The 18,662-nt window shown below is 41.3% G+C and overlaps 1 protein-coding gene across 5 annotated transcripts; it reads left to right on the top strand.

Moving 5' to 3' along the window:
- Positions 1–5,249: 5,249 nt before the first annotated feature.
- On the top strand, positions 5,250–17,648 carry CCDC126 (coiled-coil domain containing 126). Of its 5 annotated transcripts, none has more exons than XM_046937920.1 (4): positions 5,250–5,473; positions 14,263–14,392; positions 14,917–15,316; positions 16,009–17,648. In XM_046937920.1, the coding sequence occupies exons 3-4, from the start codon at positions 15,079–15,081 to the stop codon at positions 16,188–16,190; spliced, it is 420 nt and encodes a 139-aa protein (XP_046793876.1). In that variant the 5' UTR covers positions 5,250–5,473; positions 14,263–14,392; positions 14,917–15,078; the 3' UTR covers positions 16,191–17,648. The 5 variants fall into 5 exon arrangements, with proteins under 5 accessions (XP_046793876.1, XP_003640728.1, XP_040552540.1 ...); XM_003640680.6 differs by having other exon boundaries at positions 5,250–5,306; XM_040696606.2 differs by lacking the exon at positions 5,250–5,473 and adding an exon at positions 9,570–10,878.
- Positions 17,649–18,662: the final 1,014 nt, after the last annotated feature.

An 18,662-nucleotide genomic window follows, 5' to 3' on the forward strand; every position in this document is an offset into this window, starting at 1 on the left:
TTTCATTGTAAAATAAAAAGAAAAACAAAGCCAAGTAACTTAAAGCCATTGCCTCTTGCCCTGTCATTGTCTGCATAGGAGGCTGACCACCACCTCACTACAACCTCCTTTCAGATAGTTGTGGAGGGTGATAAGGTCCCATCTGAGCCTTCTCCAGACTAAAGAATCCAGTTCCCTCAGCCACTCCTCCTAAGACTTGTGTTCCAAACCCTTCACCAGCCTTGTTGCCCTTTGTCCAGAGAAGTCTTTTATATAAATATAACATATATTTATATCAGCCCATTTGTCCTCTGCATCCTGTGTTATTTCAGCACTTCTTCCTCCAGCATGCAAATAGAATCATAGAATGGCCTGGGTTGAAAAGAACCACAATGGCCATGTAGTTTCAACCTCTCTGCTATGTGCAGGGTCACCAACCACCAGACCAGGCTGACCCAGAGCCACATCCAGCCTGGCCTTGAATGCCTCCAGGGATGGGGCATCCACAACCTCCTTGGGCAACCTGTTCCAGTGCGTCACCACCCTCTGAGTGAAAAACTTCCTCCTGATATGTCACATAAACCTCCCCTATCTCAGTTTAAAACCATTCCCCCTTGCAGTGATCCCTTGCAGAACCACAGGCTCAGCACTGATGCCACACAGGTAGTTCCTTCAAAAGTTGCTAAAGTTGACAAAATAGCTCAACATGCTTTGCTTGCACCAGAAAGCTGGGAGAGTGGGTCAAGATTAGTGGTTGGTTGCTACTGCACAGCTAAGAGCTTCCCAGAGCTGCTGAGAAGCAGTTTTGCCTTTATCTCTAGGCTGAAACTTTAATTCACCACGGTGGTAACCAAGGAATGACCAGCTTAACCAGGTGATCACATACACAAGTACTCCCATAAAGGAACAGAGCTCAGGGGGTGCCTGAGCAGCAGGGGAGCACCCCCTAAAAATCACATCCTTACTCCATAAAGCACACTCTAGGGGCTTCAGCCACTGGCAGTACCTGCAGCTCTGCCTGGCTCTCCTCCAGCCCATCACACAGAATTCCAACAGCACCCGTACAGCCACTCCAGCCAGGCTGCAGCAGAGAAGCTCATCCTCATGCAGCTGGGGCAGAGATTCCAACACAGCTGTAGCAGAAATGCTAAGTCACAGCTTGAAACAATGAGCACCTGGTGGGAAGGTGGGGCCAACCCAGGGGAGCTCAGTGCATGCAATGCACCTGAGTGACCAGAAGGGGTGGAGCCAGGATCCATCCCTTCCTTCCCAGACCTCATTTAGGGGTTGGCAGTGGAAGCAAGGGTATCTTACTGGGGAGCCCTATCTACCTGTGGCCTTTCAAAGGTAAGCAGCTTTTTTAATTAGTTTCTGTATCAGCAGCTGCTGCCTTTGGGCTTATCCTCACTTGCTGAAGTCCAGGACTCTGCCACTCTCCTCTTATTGCTGTGCTTTTCATTGCACAATTGCTTTACAACAGCCTTTGTGTATGCTTATCTGTATGGAAAGGGTTGGCGCTGTTTCCTACCCTTGACCCATCAGTGAAGTTGATTAAGTGAAAGGTTGGAAGTCTACATGCCAGTCTTTCCTCTTTTTGCCTGGAGAATCAGAAGCAAATATTTTAATTAATACCACAGTAGTAAAAAAAGGTGGTATTTCAGAAAGATCTTCATTCTCTAGGTTTTTGAAATGTTTTATTTGGGCTGAAAGCTTCCTGCTTTTTATTTCTTTCAAAAGTTTTGATTAATTCCTTAGCCTTGTTTAATTGCAATTAATTTGTCCTTCCTAAAAGGCTAGGCTATGTTTTAGACACAGCTGTTGTCTAGCTTTCCAAAATATGTTCTTAGTTCATGTCATAATGTCTTTTATACCAGCTCTGCTCCACTCAGTTCCAGTAGATAGGTTTGCTCATTTTCCCTTCCCATTGTAACTCTATTAATAAGCATATATCCTACTACAAGATCGCATTCTGTTCTGGCATAATCCAATCCTGATTCTAGCTGATGCTGCCTGTAAGCAGAGGGAACAAAAGGGAAAGGACGCAAAAGCCACACTTAAATTCTAACACAAAGATGCTTATCTTTGTCTTCTGCCACCAGGTGGATCAGTGGGGAAAAAAGGGAACTAAGAACATATGTGTGTGTGTGTACATATATATAATCACACTTAAGAAATAGTGAGAGGGGAAGGGAAAAGAGGCAAGAGAACGTAAGAGCAGAATATATTCTCATTAATGTGTGCATATGTGAGACTTAGCCATAGTCTACACTGACAGCATTTCCTAAGTACCAATATTAATGCACCCATCCAATACATTTGCACAATTCCGGCAGGATTTTTAAGATATTCTGGTGGTTAAACTAAAAATTAAAAAGTGGTAGTAACTGACACAAAGACCTACCTGTAAGAAGACTAATCAGATTTACATTTTAAATTGAAAACTGCAAGTGCTCTGTGTTTTCCATCACCAGCCTATCTTCATCATTTCCTACAATAACATCACCACAGCTTCCTGGAGTATAAAACTGATCATATTTGATATTACCTGTATATTTCAGGTTCAACTTTCACAGTCTATAAGGTGGTGAGGATAAGAAGAAAGAGTGTACGGTCAGGTGCACGTTCATGGAGGATGACCAAATGCATGAGGCCTTCAGGCAACAGAAATTAAGAATGTTACTAACAGTTGAGAGTTCCTGTAAGCAGAGGATATGTTTACAACAGAGACAGATATCTTAATTCTCCAACTTCACCAGCAAATCTTCTTGCGCTTACACTACTGACAGATTTCCCTTTCTTTCCCTTGTAAGCTCTAAATTTCATATAATTTATATTTGCAAAGATATTACAGCTGCTCACTGCGTGTCTGTGAAAATAAAGGATTAATCACTGGGCAAGTAGTACAGTAATAAATGGCAGTAAATAGCTGTGGTAAATTTGTTATGTGAAGTCCGTTTCAGATGTTGTATTTGATCTTTTCTTGATATTAGGAGAGGAATCATTAATGAGAAAATGCTTACAGAAACTGATGAGGTTATTTGCCTTTGGAAAATAATTCTACCAACAAATTTATTGGTGCCACACAACATATAATCAGTCTGTTCACTCAAAAGCTTACTTATGAAATATTTCATGTCTTAATTTTTGCCTCTCCTCACTGCTGTGTAATTTAGCAAAAGCCTTTTTTCCATGGGACAGATTGTGTCATCAAAAATGAAAAAAAATTCCTTTAACACAGCTTCTTATGATTTCTCTGTGGGAATACAGCATCTATCTAGCTCAACAACTGCATAATTTTCCAAATTGAAATGGGCCTTTGGGTGAACACCGCCATTTTTCGCACCAGCAAGAAAAAATCATTTTTCCAAAGTAGGTCTTGCAAGACTGAAATGAGGCACTGTAGACTAGTCAGCATCAGAAAACTCATACAAGTAAATATTTGCATGTCTGTTGGGATACCACCTACCCCCAGTTTTGTTTGTTTTCTTAGGCCTAAGCCACCAACCCCTCTGACGCATTAATGTCCTTTTCTTCCTGTTGGAGCAACGGATTTAAATGCTGAATCTTCCCATGTCTGATCTATGCAGAAAAGAAGGTTGAAAAAGTCAGAGGGTGCGAGTAGATTCAGACAAGTGCTGGAAATGAGGGAAGAATGCACATGTGGGGAGATGGTGTGATCAGCAAGCTGACAACACTACCTTCTGCACCTTTGTTTATTTTACAAGGTGAAGCTATGCAAGCAGAACAAAACTGCAATCAAAACTTTCTAATACACTAACTTGAATTACTTGATTGGTAACAAGTATGAGAGCTAGTCTACATACAGAGAATCCTGAAGAGATTAAGCTAAAGTAAACTAAAAGTGCTTCTGAACACAGCAACATGACAGTTGAAGGTGCCCATACTTTCACTGTTAATTAACTGATACCAATTTCCTTATATGCAGCACTGTAGGAAGAAGACGATGTAACTTGCTGGCAAAGTTCTGTGCATACATCTGACTACTTGAATACTATGGTTTTAGAGTGCCAAAGCCGTGAGTAGCTTATGCAACCCATTACTAGAGCTGAACTACACATAACGGCAAACTAATCACGTGCCAAACCAGATGGATAGGGCTCGCTTCAGTGCCTACTGTCAACATTCATTTACACCAGTAGAGGGCAGAAATGATACCTTTCCCGTTTTTGTAAAGACTCCCTAACATCCAAACCACAGAATTGAGTTGGAAAGGACCCTTAAAGGCCATCTAGACCAACTTCCCTGTAATTAACAGGGACACCTACAGCTAGATCATGTTGCTCAGAGCCCTATCCAGCCTGATCTTGAATGTCCCAAGGGATGGGGCATCCACTACCTCTTTGAGCAACTTGTTCCAGTACTTCACTACCATTACTGTAAAAATCTGTGTCCTTGATATATCTAGTCTAAATATCCTCTCTTCTAGTTTGAAACCATTTCCCCTTGTTCTATCACGACAGACCCTGCTAAAGAGTCTGTCCCCTTCTTTCTCACAGCCCCTCTTTAGTAACAGAAAGGCTGCACTCAGGTCCTCCTGGAGCCTTCTCTTCTACAAGCTCAACAGTCCCAGCTCCCTCAGCCTGTTCTCATGAAAGAGGTGTTCCAACCCTTGGATCATTTCTGTGGCCCTTTTCTGATCGCACTCTATCAGCTCTATGTCTCTCCTGTACTGAGGACTCTATGTATGGACGCAGTACTCCAGGTGAGGTCTCAGCAGCACAGAGCAGAGGGGCAGGATCACCTCCCTTGCTTTGCTGGCCATGCTGCTTTTGGTGCAGCCCAGGATACAGTTAGCATTCTGGGCTGTGAAGGCACACTGCTGGCTCATGTCCAGCTACCACCCGCCAGTGTCCCCAGGTTCTTTTCAATAGGGCTGCACTCTGCCCTTCCATCTCCCAGCTCGTACTGATAGTGAAGGTTGCTGTGACCCAAGTGCAAGACCTTGCACTTGGCTTTACTAGCCACATACGGTTCTCCTAGGCCCACTACCTCAGCTTGTCTAGGTCGCTGTGGATGGCATCCCACGCTTCAGCTGACGCCCCACCCGCCCACCGTCTTACTGCTGGCCCTAACAGTGCTCCCTCAGCAAAGCAGCGTGGGCGAGAGCGCCACTTCCGCCGGGCACGAGCCCCTCCCGCCGCCAAGATGGTGCCCAGGAGGCGGGAAGAAGCGGCGTTCTGCGCATGCGCTGGCGGGGCGTTGCGGCAGCCCTCCCGTTGGGGAGGGGAAAGGCGGGGGGCCGGGCCGACGGGTGTGCGCCGCGGAGCGTGGTGGGGTCGGTGGTGGCGGAGAGCGGGCGTTGTCAGGTGGGTGCGGGTGGGATCGGACATAACGCGCGGTGGCCGTTGCGCTGAGCGCGCGCCGTCGTGAGGTGCCGCGCGGGGAGCGGGAGCGGCGGGCGGAGGTGCCCCGCGTGTGCGGAAGGGGCAGAGAGGCCGTGCGCTGCGCCCGGGGGTCGGGGCCGTGCGGAGAGGTGGGCGCCTCGCCGGCACGGAGCTGGGGGACGGGGAGGGGAGAGCGGGTGGCTGCGGCCTGCCGGCGGCCGGACCCGGGCTTCCGCCTCGCCTCGGTGCCCGCTTTCTTCTGCTTCGCGTTCCGTTCGGCTTCGTAGTTGTATTTTCTTGCTTGCAGGCGCCGGCTGCTGCCCGCTCCGCGGCGTCCGCACGGCTTTCCTTCCTGTAGCGTCGGTCGTGCGTTATTTGTGATTTCTCAAGTGATTTGTGTGGAAGTATCCAATGAGGTATTGAACCACCCGATATAACCTAAGCAGGTCTGGAACTTGCTTAAACTGAACTTCCAAAAATCCGTCGTGGTTTCCTTCCTCGCGTGCAGCGGCCTTTCTGTCAGCAGCGGTGAGCGCAGTGACTCTGCAGGATTTACGCCTGCCTCGTGCTGTGGTGACCCGGCTTGTGGAGCGGCTGGGCGCTCTCAGAGCGCTGCGATGGAACTTGCAAGGAAGGACAGGAGTTTGCTTAGCCCGTGTTTGAGCAGGGGTGGAATCATTAGTGGTAATTTCCGTAAGCGTTTGTAATACGCTAGCATCTCTCTTCCTCGTTTCTGTAGTCTCATTAACCACTCATTTTTAATAAATTGACTTTTCAGTTTTCTAATCCAACACGGTAACATCCCGTAAATTCTCTTCTAGGTATCGTGTCTCTAAAAGATGGTGACAGATGGAAGGGAGCGTGAGTTCTGGGTTTGTGTGCCAGAGCAGTACAGAGAAGGGTGTGTGGTGTTTCTTACGTTGAGGTGGAGTTCTTCAGTGCTATGCAGAGCAAACTAACAAATGCTTCCAGCTTTATTCCCCTCAGTGGGTGACTTATGGGTGGGGGGACGGCTTTTCTCTTTGGAAATTGAGCTTTGTCAGAACTGGGATTTGTATTTATTGTGTAACAAAGCCTTCAGAATATGAGCACGTTGAATATAACAGCTAACAGTGCGTAAGATTTGTTCTGACTAATTGGGATGTGTTGTTATTCTGCTGCAAGTGTCATGAATTGCTATTTCATCCTTGTGAGAGTATCAAAGAGAAGAGACGGGATGATGGTGATAACAACTCGCTGTGAGCAGCATCTTGTTCTAATGTTCAAAGTGCAGAGATTGCTCTTTTAGCTCACGTTTATTGCTCCCTTTACTCCCAGTTTGACTGCTGGAGACACTCGTGTATAAAGCTGAAGTTTTTGTGTTCTCTTTATGTTATTTCATGCGGTTCAGTATGTTCAGTAATTTAATTCAGGTACTCGAGAACTCCAGAGAATTAAGCAATTATGATGAAATTCATTCGATCCAATAAATAGGTCTCTCTTAAAGCTTTTTCAGGTAAAAATGTAGCTACTTCCAGTTCTTTTAGCTTCTTATTAGTCCTTTGTTTTAAACCCCCTCACAGCTTCTAGCTTCCTAAAGGAGGTGTTGGTATAAGCTAATCCCATGCTGTTTAGTTTGGAGATTGAATGTCATTTAACTGCTAAAAGTAAAATATTTCCCCTGGAGTTCATGAGCACTCGTACCTTTTTTTGAGATCAGCAACAAGCACCGGTTTGTGCATCTTGCCCACACTGTGAGTAGGATAACTGCATGCTGTCAGCTTAAATTGTCAGCTGTGTTGACTCCGTATCTACAGACAAGTAAGCATCAAAAATACATGTTGAATTGTTTACAGTAGCTGTCAAAAATCTGCTGTGGATCTCAGTCATTCGGATGAATGTGTTTTGTCCTGGTGGAAATATACTGCTGAAATGTTCTTTATAAGGTATTTGTTATTTGAGAAGCTCTTTCTGCTGTGACTGAAGTCTTGTACCATCAGATGGGCTGGGTTTCCTGAACCAAGAGTTAGTAGTGGTCTCTTAACTTTTCTTGTAAGATCATCAGATTTACAAAAATTATTTTACCATTTTCCTGTGCCATTTAAAAGATTAATTTTGATCTAAATGGGTACTTTGTTTATTTAAAAGAGGGTGTGTGCTGATACTGGACTCAAGAGCACTTAAAATTTGCCCCATTGAAATTGATCTCTGCAGTAGCAACAAAGAAGCGAGGCTACCTTGATTGAAACAGCCCGATTAAGATTCTGGGTATCTTCTACTTCATCTGAAGAATGAATTCTTCTGTTTTGCCTACCTTTATGGTTAAAGACTGTCCCGTATGATGCTAAGGTAAAATGATAGACTAATCTAGCCATAGTGGAAGATGAAGAAGGGACGACGTTGTCTGGCTTTAACACTTCCTCCACTTTCAGTTTAGGAAAATCTTCAGCTGGGTCAGCTTCCTGGGAGGGGGAGCGTGAGTCTGAGGCCTGGTCCGTCCTGTAGTGTGACCACAGAAATAGTGTTTCTATGGATGCTGTGTATGTGTGTGGGTGACCAGTTCTACAGTGGCAAACTTTCTGCCTTTGTAGCAGTCACTTTACTAGTTGGCTTTTATCACCACCGCCCCCCCCCCCCCCCAGTTATTTTCAGTTATTTTTAAAACATGCAGTAAAAATCTCTCTCCTCTCAAAAGTCCACGTTGAGGGTCTTGAAATTATGGCTCCTGGTATAACTAGCTAAAATTAGCCGAATGTTAACGTTTCAGGAGGAAGTTTTGAGTTTTGAAGACGTGGTGCAAACATAGCTGTGAAATTTCACAGAGGAAGTTGTCAAGGAAGTGTTTTTTATAGCCCGGTATTCAACTGTGCTGAAAATACTGTGGCAAAGCTACCAGAAGAAGGTAGGGCCGTGCCTCATGCTCTGCTGTAGCTGTGGTTCTTGTGAGCGGCTGTCCCGCTATGATGGCCTGAGCAACAGTGGCAAAGCATACAGTCAAAAGTGTACCAGATGAAGTGAAGAAGAAGAAGAAGAAGCTGCTAAGAAGTTGTAGGAATGCTTTGAGGCCCAGATGGACCTAGTGGGCAGCAAGTAGAATATAATATACTGTCCCCATTGATACTCGCTTGCTTTAACTTTCTTCCTAGCACTTGCCAAGTCATTTCCCCTCTCAAAACCTTGGCTGACTGCCCGCAGACAAGGAACAAAGAATTTCTGTTAGTTGATTTTTAGAAGCATTCACTGACAGTGGCAGGCAAAACAAAGGGGAGGGGAGGAAGAAAAAGAGAGGCAAGCCAGGATACTTTACAGGAGCTGAAAGGTATCCAGCAGACTCCTTAGGCTAATGCAAAGTTAGAAGAATCATTGGCAGAAAATGCAAAAGAAAAGCAGTACAAATTGGGCTACATTCAAAATGGAAACAAGTCCCCAGAATTTCTCAAGTTCAGCACTACTAAATGTTGTGTAACGTTTGGCTGCTCAGATCATTTTGATCGCAGAGGCACTGTAAACCTGATGGGTGGATCTTCAAGTCTCAAGTTGTTTGTTCGGTTATTTACTACTTTCAGTTCAAAGTCCATCTGCTGAAAGTTGTGTGCTTCTCTCAGAGGCATGTAGGAGATAAGTCTGCTGCTTACCTTCTTACCCATTCTTGAGTGCTGCTCTTTGTAGTTAAGCCTAGCAGGCATTAGTATTAATTCTTTCTATGGACTGATCTGTACCACAGGCTGGAAAGACCCTCAGGCCGCATCAGCATCTGGGTGTAGTATTTTGAAGGACTTTGTTGTGCCAGGCTTTGCTGAGCCTTTTGGCAATAAGGTATCTTTTTTCTTTTTCCTCCCTGTTGGTGGCGTTTCTCCGTTGACCAGATTTTACACCAGCAGTAAAAGGAATACTTAATGTGCTGAGGGTTAGGCTTGTCAAAAAACAGCTCGAATGTGGTTTCATTTGTCTTGGGGCACACTTTGCCAGTAATTTTTTGCTGCCTAGTAAAACATTCAGGTCTTTTATGGAGCTATGCAGCTCTTTTCTGTTATTCCATCATAGTTGAATTAAATAACAGATGGAGAAATATATGTGTGTGTGTGTGTGTGTGCATATATATATATATAATTATTTTCTCTTGGTTCTCACCAGGAGTCACAGTCCTGTGTAACAGGATATACATGATTTCTTTGGGCATCTGTTTGTCAGTGGCACCCTATGCAGACTTCTGTCTTATTGCCAAGCAGATAGCTGGATAAAAACACAAATAGACAGAATACAAGCATCAGTTTTGGTCTTCCTGTTCTGGGGAAGATTGGTTTGTGGCTCCTGCACTTCTGTGTGCTTATTTCTTTGTCCTCATCTTCAAAGATCAGTTGGTTGGTGAGTACATTCAACTGCACTTCTGTGCTTTTTCTTTGTCAGCCATTCTTGTTTTCTTTGCTCCACAGTGACTGATCTGATAGGCCTCCAGATACCAAAGACACTGTTGTCAGAATGGTCAGTGGATGTGTGTAGGTGAAGTGACTGTAATTCTGAAAGTTTTCTGTTGGAAAGTCAGAAAAAATGTTTTGGAGGTTGTGGAGATAATGAGGGATGGGTTCTAAATACACATGTAAAAGAAAACTAATAGGATATTGTTGATGGAACTTTGGAAGCATTTGCAGGAATTCTGTTAGGCCCTCTGATTTGGCTTTCCAGAAAGGTATGTTGACTGTTGCAATGAGAGCATCATGAATTCTGTTTGCAGCTTATTGTTTGTTAATACATCCCCACTGTACCAAGATGTGTTTGCTGCCGTAAATCTAACAGAAACTTCTAGTACAGACATAATTTTAATATGCTGATTGAAAATCCCTGATGGTTTCAGAAAGTTGTTACACTTCCACTGAGATTGTAGTACGGTACTGTACAATTACTTTATAGTAATCATTAACGTCTTTTATTGGTACTCTTCTAGTTTTTGTCTGCTCTCTGTTCTTTTGCAGCGTTCTTCCCCTTCATCCATCTGTAGTTGGATGCAGTATCTTGTTGGTTGTGTTTGGCGTTTCTTTTTTATCTGTCTTGATAAATCACTTTTTGTTTATACAGTTAATAATGATAATTAATCACAAAGCCAGACTTGCTTTGGAATTCACCCTGTCGTGTTGATCATAATTTGTCAGTCAGAAACAGAGAAGTATTATCACAGTATGTAATACGTTGAGTAGAATTACTATTTATCAGTGTTACTTCCTTCATATATTAGCTTGAGACCTATGTAGATAGGTCTCTTGGGTATTGCTGAGGAATTACTGCTTCAACATTTGGCACTCTATCTTTCAAATATACAACCAAAAGGTGATTGAATCAGACTGTGTGTTAATAATACTATATTGAGGGCATTTTTCCTGGCTTCATCCTGGAAAGCAGTGCAATTTGGCTCCAGCCCTTCCCTCCCCCCCCCCCCCCCCCCCCCCCCCATCAACGCTGTTTATCTTTTTAGCTAAAGCTGCTTACTAGTAATTACCAGAAGCACCTGATAGTTGCCTGCTCCTTTCTTACACTCTTATACTCAACTTCGTCTGCTCTGTCCTTTTTTCAAAGCCAGGAGGTATGTACCATCTCTCCTGCAGTTTCAAATTTGCTGTTCTGATGTCATTAACCACTTTTTGCAGTTTTGTGAAGGGGGGTCTCTTGGACAGACAAGAACAGTGATGGTGAATATGTACAAGTCTTTCGTGAGCTGACTGATGAGCAGAACCGGCAGTGCTGCAAGGTGAATTGTAACCTGTCAAGGAGTTGCGTATGCCTTATTTTCACAATACTCTTATGTTGTTTAAGGGAATGTATGAGGTGTGCCTTTGTCTTGTAAATTGTTGTGTTTCTTGTGAGGTACATGGATATCATCTCTGGGTTTTGCCAGGAATAAATAAGGCAGAATCTAAGGAAAACTGCAGCACGATTCACCTATCATGGTTTTAAGAATGTCTTGGTTTCCATGGAGCAGAGTCAGTATTCAGATTGAAGTCTAATGCTATTAAGTAGCAGCAGAGAGTAGAGCTTTGCTTTATTACAGAACATAAATGGATTTTACCTGGCTTTTTCTTTGGTCCCTGTCTCTTTCATTTCACACACTTGTGATGCAATTTATATGTGACTTCAGAGCCAGCACACAGTTGAGAGGATAGAGGTGAGATGTATTTTGGAGAGGATGAGGTCCTTAGTTCATTGTTTTCATTGTGAGATATGTGTCACTATTGTATCATCACTGGATGATGTTGAATTGACATTGACAAGCTTTGACAATAGATTTCTTCAACTATGTGGCAACAGTGAGCAAAGCCGAGCTCTTTCTGTGTTGTGAAAGAGAAACCAAGTCTCTGTTCTGGAATTGCCTGTAGTTCCAAGCTGTCCTGCTGCCTCTGGCTTGGGATAATCATTTTGAAAATAATTCAAATATTCATTTTGGCTTCAGAGATCTTAGAAACGTTGCCTCTTGAATCAGTCACCTTTGCCTGCCTGTTGAAAGGATTATCTGGAAGATGCTCATCTCTGTGTGGTTCCTGGAGTTGCCATTTTGCCTGCACGGTCACTTAATCTTTTTGTTTTGTCCTTTTCCTCTATAGAATTTTAAGGTTTGTCTCATCTGTACTTCTGTCTTCATGATCTTCTTCGCTTTGTCTTCAGTAAGGGATGGTAGGAGCTCCAACAATGTGTAATTCTGCATTCTTTTTTCCTGTTGTATTCTGCAATGACCTCCTTTGCCATAAAATCACTTCAGCTGAGGCTGGGAGAGCGGTAAGCCTGAGTTCCCACACAGGCTGCATCACTGAGAAGAAGGAAGTCTCAGCTGCTTTTTTTTCCCCCCTTCAGCAGGAAGTAGTAGGCAAGGAGGAATTGAGAGAAAGAGGGGAAAAACATCACAGGGAATGATGTTAGTTGCTTTGTACAAATATGCTGTTATTTTATGAGGTGTTACCTGTGTATTATTGAGGGGAAAAAAAAAAAAACTCCATTCCAAGTACAATTTTTATTTAAACTATAATGGTCATGCTCCAGAGGTACTGACCTTTCAGGTCAACAGGAGGTACAAGGTTATTCCAGTCCATCTGTCTTATTTATTGTGCTGTTTTCTTCTTAATGCGTGCTGCTGTTCAGAAGCCCTTTTTTTTTTTCCTACCTGCAGGTCACCTGAGTGATTTGCTTGCTTGTCTTTTTTTCACTCTGCACTGTGTTGATCTTGGAAGGCTTTTGCAGACTGTGTGTTACAGGTCACTGGAAGCACCTGCTTCAGGAAGAAGTGAGAGGCCACATCTCCAGAACTCTGAAATTACACTGGAATTCATACAATGGGGAAAGGCCTCTTAAAAATGCCTTTATAGCATAGGAAAAGTGACAGCTGCAAATAGTTGCATTCATTTTGGTAAACTGTACTCCCTGTTTCTTTCTCTGGGTAACTTGTGTGGTGTTATGCCATTTGCCCAGCAGGTTGAGGCTGTTAGTTTCAGTGGTCAGCGTGTGCACTGTGAATCAAATGCATGTGGCAAAAGCCCAGTCTGTAGTTCCTACTGCTCTTTGGCAAGAGTTTATTCAATCTGTTCATCTTGGCCAGCATTCTTATCTTGGCTTGTGGTCTTATTTACAGTGTGATGGCAGAGTTATTGCTACTCCAAAGCTCTCTAGTGATACTGTCTAGTAAAGTTCAGGATGAGGTTTGAGTGGGGATCTGTGGAGAGCTGAACTTCATGAAAATTCTGCAAGAGCTGTCTGTTATTTCAAACAAAACAAAACACAGTCAGATCTGCACACTTCAGACTTTGGAGAAGGGGGAGTGGAACTTCTGGTCTTTCTCTTTGAGGGAGATATTGTTTGTTCTGAGTCATCGCATGAATGCACTACTGTGGTATATCATATGTAAATGTTTTCCATCGTGTTTGATGCTATCCAGGAATTATGTATCTGTCTAACAGCGTAGGTGCAGTAACCTATTCCTGACTCGCAGAGTTCTGTTTAGCTCTTATTTCAGTACAGCCAACATCGAAAGTAAGATGTTGTGTACAGTTTGCTCTCATGCAATACTTTGTGACTTCTCAGCAACTTTGTTGTCCAAGTCCTCGTATTGCCCCTGGTTGGGTTTAGAGTTTTCAGAATAATGTTGATATATTATCTGAAGAATGAAGGTTAAGAAGCAATCAGCACAACTCGGAGCGCTGCTGATGGTGACGCTTGAATTTGTAGTAGGCTGTGATTTGTTGGTATTAGGCCAGTTGAAGTACTCAGGAGAGGTGATGAAACATACCATGGAGACTGAGTTCAGTTTAGGTGAGTGCTTAGCAGGATGAGAACTGTAGTCTTAATATTCTGAACTAACAGTGTCTATTCAAAACAGAGGTCAAAGTATCAGTATAGGAGGTTTGGTGAGGAGCTCTGCTGAACGTGTATCTACAGTCTAAAAACTATTTATGTCAGATTACACGTGGGAGAGAATGGAGAGTAACAGGGGAACACACTTATGTAGAATCAGTTGCTTTTTGTAGACTTCAATGATGGAAATTTCAATTATCAATACTTTTTTGAGAGGAAGTTTCAGAGTTAGCTGGGAGATGAGAAATGTGATGACTGGGTTCATTTGAAGAGAAAAAAATGAATAAGAACACAAATATGTGTGTGTGCAAATGTGCAAATGTATATGCAAATGTGATCAATCTGGAACATATGTGTCCACTATAGCGTAAGAAGAGTGAGTTATTGCAGTGACATTCTTAAGGTTTTTTTTTTAAGTTACTGTATTTAAATCAATTTTGGGGCATTCAGACATTATAATAAAGTGGATTTGGATTCTGCAATTTTCTGTAACAGTTGCTTTAAAACTGAAAATGTATTTCATTTTGAAGAACACATGGCTCAAAGAGATCAATTTCAATCACTACATGGTAAAATTAAGGTCTTTTAGTCCTGCACTTTGTCTTGAGTAATTTTTTTTCTTCCAATGCAGGGCTCCTTGAAGATGTCTGGCTCATTTTACTTCAACCTGTCTGGGTATTTGCTGTTTAACTGCTGAGGTTTTTCTACTGCTTGTTCTCCTGAATCCTTAAACTATCAAGTTGTCAGAAGTAGCTGCTATGGTAAGGTTTTTTTTTTTCTTTTAAAAGTAGTAACAAACTACGAGAAGTGTGTGCAGTGTGCATCTCTGTTTTGGTTTTATTTATGAACAAGGCACCAAAAAGGATAAAAACCAACCCAAAACACAACAGTGCTGTACAAAAGCAGATGGCAACCAACTTGGAACTAACAAACCAAGAAGCCTTGTTTTATCTCTGTATAGCCCAGTGCTTCTACACGAATAGTAAGGATCAAGTGAATCATTCCACAAGTCAATTCTAGATGTTGCATTTGTGCTTACTAGTTCAAAGTAGAGTATTTAAAATATTTAAGGTAACTTGTAAAAGCATAGAAATTTTGAAGAACAAAAAGAAAAGGAGGAAACCCTGTAACAGCAGATGAGATAGAAGGGTGACAGTACCTCTGAGCAGATGCAAGTCTGCAACTCCGTTCTACATTCTGCTGTAGTATTGCATTTGGAAAATTGTCCTTGATCTCAACAACTATAGCAATTTTGAATAACTAAGTAATGTTTTACAAATTTTAGGAATCAAGACCAGCTAAACCAAGAAGATGTGTTCAAGATGATCCAGCCAGAAGACTTCTTACTTTATAGAAATTCTGATCTCATTTAATATGTAATATCATTCGACTAACTTAAGTTCAGTTATTTTTCTTGAAATTAAGACACCCGTGGCCTTCATCAGAAATGTTTCTAACATTTTCAAGGAAAAACATGTCCCAGAAACTAAGCATGTTTTTACTAGTTTTTGGAATCATTTGGGGTTTGATGTTGCTACGCTACACTTTTCAGTATCCAAGACGTCAAAGCAGTGCTGAGCTGCGTGGTCAGATATTAGACCTAAGTAAAAGATATGTCAAAGCACTGGCAGAAGAAAATAAGAATTTAATGAATGGTGGCAGTGGAGCCTCTGTAGCAGGATATGGTAAGAGGAAAAAAAAGTCTGATTGTTCAGATAAATTTTAAATGAAATCTGCAAGGCTGTACTTCAAGTAATATATATTGATTGCTCTTTAAGAGGAAATATCTATCTGTAGTAATTATTTTGGTTTTAGTTTATTGACCAAAGCTGAAATTTGAAGTGTGGTAGACCTTGTGAAACCAGGTAAGTTTAAATGTCATCTTTGTCCCAGATTTGAGAGAAGATAATGGTGTGCTTTGTAGCTGATGTAAGAAATGATATGTTTTAACAGCATTTATTTAGAGGAGAGTGTTTAATAACTACTCTTTTATGTTGGAAGGTATTTAAGAATATTCTACTGTTGTCCAAAGCTGAATGGTGTCATAGGTGGATATTATCTCGGTGAAATTTGAAATACTGCCTTTGAAGAAGCATCACCGTTCTGTTTGAACTTGAAGTTTTGTTAAAGTCTTAATATTTAGCTGGCTTGCTTCGCATGTTAGTATTATGGGGGTGTCTTCCTTTCCTAAAGTAACAAAGAAATTGTATTAAAAAAAAAACCACACATGAAAACTTTTAATGCTCCCACCCCTGAGTCTGTACTCTTTTTGAAGTAGGATATTAGACAGGATAACAAACTAAGATTTGAATATTTTGAAATAGCAGTTATTTTCTGCATACAGTAAATGATGGGAGTTTTTTTCATTGCCTTTCAGCTGATCTTAAGAGAACAATTGCTGTTCTTCTGGATGACATCTTACAACGTCTTGTGAAATTGGAAAACAAAGTGGATTACATCATTGTGAATGGTTCAGCAACAAATACCACTAATGGAACTAGCAACCAAGTGTCAGTAAATTCAAGTAAACGTGCAAAAGCAGCAGGCAACATCAGATAGCAAAGCAGGCTATGTTGTGTTGCTACGTGTATGATAGGTCATAATTAAGACAGGCTTTTTATCTCTGGCTAGGGCAAAGCAATAGCTGACTCTAAATGAAGCATACGCTATTCTGTTGAAGAATGTGCTGGATATATATACGTATAGGCCTAACTTATGTGCATAAGGTTCTTAAAGCACTATTTCATTGCCTTTGAGCAGTGCTTCTAAAGTGATCTTTGTTGTCATCATTTGATGTAGTATGCCCTTGGATAATAACAGTAAATGGACAGCAATGAGGAATTTAGAGGTAGGTTTATAAATGTATTTATTTAAGTATAAATATAGCATATCTTTTGGATAGGTGAGCAGCATTGTAGCTTATTCATTTTTGTGATCTGCATTAAACAGGTAACTGAGGAGAACATTGTTAAACAGATGTTAGAAAATGTGTATACTTAACAGTATTTTGTTACTCATTTACTAAAATATTAAATCGAGGATAGCGCTTTGGGGGGATAATGTTTTAGAATTGTGACCCAAAGAATGTCTTTATTTGCACTATCAGAATAGCTAGAGAGAATTTACTGTATATTTAAGAAAATCGATTATAATAGGAAAGCATCCTAGGTAGTTACACTGTTCAGGTGTATCCTTGTGTCAAAATTAGGGCAGTTAGATTACCAAAAGCAAACAGAATCTGTGAGATCTTACGATTATTTCTTACTAAGATATTTAAGTGTATGTATTTTGTAACTGCAGATGAAACTATTTAAGTGATGGAAATAAGTTTTAGATATGTGAATACTGTTTATTTTTACTCACTGCTGTTTCTTTTTAACTCTTGAGTAACTTGCAGTTTGTGATGAGAATAGCACACCATCTCCCTGAAATGCTTCCTTGATCAGGAGGGAGAGCAACGAAGGGAGACGAGGCATCTCTGCCTTTAACAGAGATATGTACTAAAGGTGTCTTATCATGGAATATTTCAGAGCTAAGGTAATATTTGCCTTATGTCTAAGTTAGCCTTATAGCAAAGTGAATTGCAGTGTGGATGCACTGTATTTCAAAATGTTACTGAAGTCACATTCAAGTGCCACTGAGCCTGTTTTTTTAAAGTGTAGTGAATGGTGAATGTTTTGCAGGGAGGGGAAGGGTATGTTCAGGGACTTCTGCCAAAAATGTGCTATTTATTTATCTTCTAATGTGAGTGGGTCTTTTCTTTGCTTTTTTTTTTTTTAAGTGGTGGTCAAATTTTAATTAAGGAAAAACATGCAGTAGAAATGGAGGTGCTGGATGATATACCATCCAAAGTCACGTGTCTTTTGTTTTTTCCCTGCTGTTACTCTGGATTTGTATGATGGAAAACATAGTTAGAACCATAGCAGACAGATAACATTTTTTTTTCCCGTCAAATTATGTGTAAAGTTGTACTTCCTTGCAGAAAGAGGAAAATAAATTTTTAATTGTACTTACAAAGTGTGTTGTGGCTTTGTTTAACAGTGCTGTTGTACTTACTTAATGTGATCCAGGTGTTTCAGGAGAATTGTATGTCTCTGAGGTTTAGTAGTAATGTCTACTACACTTGCAGTTGAATCACCAGATCCTCTTACTGTCTGATGTTTGGGAAACTTTCAGACTAGAGGTGAGTGGAGAAAGATACTGAAATGTAGTAAAACAGATCTATTTTAAATCTTTAATCGTGAAGACCCCGGTCTTAAATTAAAAGTGAGGAAGACAAGTGCCATTTACAAGTTTGTAATGTGGAGGTAGGTTTTTATATCTATCTGTGCTTTTTATTCCCTGTGTATTTGATCTGTAGCAATAGAAACCTTGGTGGTCGTGGTGCCCCTTGGCACTACAAAGAGTAATGCAAGTGATTTTCTTTGTGTATGTAAAGCATCTTCTCTTGTAAAGGTATATGAAGTCAGAAACAAATTTGAGGATTGCTAAGGAAGCCTAACAGAAGTTGCCAGGTGTATATGTGTCTCTGTGCGCCCACGGTTTGCGCAGGATTTTGGAAACATACAGACACATACTGACTTAAAGGCAGTTATGTACCCCTCATAGTAATTCATGGTTCCATTAGTGAACAGTTGCTTTTCTCAGTGTCACAATGGCTCACGGGAGTTATCTGGTATTTAACATATATACATCTATGTACATATATATATATGTATATTTAACATATATATGTATATATGTTATATAACATATATATATATATGTATATATAAACACAATACTATATATGTATATATAGGAAGAAGGGTGAACTAGCAATAGCACAGATGTTCTTTTCATAATATAGTTTGTCAAGAAGCAGATTCAGAATATTCAGCTAGCATGCTGTATCTCCTTTTACATGAAAGCAGCATTGCTTGGGTATATATAGCATTGTATCAATATCCAAGATGCATTGTGCCCCTTTCTTTGTGGCCAGTCCTGTTTGGTGCTGAGTGGTCCCACACTTTGGATGGATGAACAGATACT

Source organism: Gallus gallus, chromosome 2 (assembly GCF_016699485.2).
Source record: "Gallus gallus isolate bGalGal1 chromosome 2, bGalGal1.mat.broiler.GRCg7b, whole genome shotgun sequence".
In the NCBI taxonomy this organism is placed as follows: Eukaryota; Metazoa; Chordata; class Aves; order Galliformes; family Phasianidae; genus Gallus; species Gallus gallus.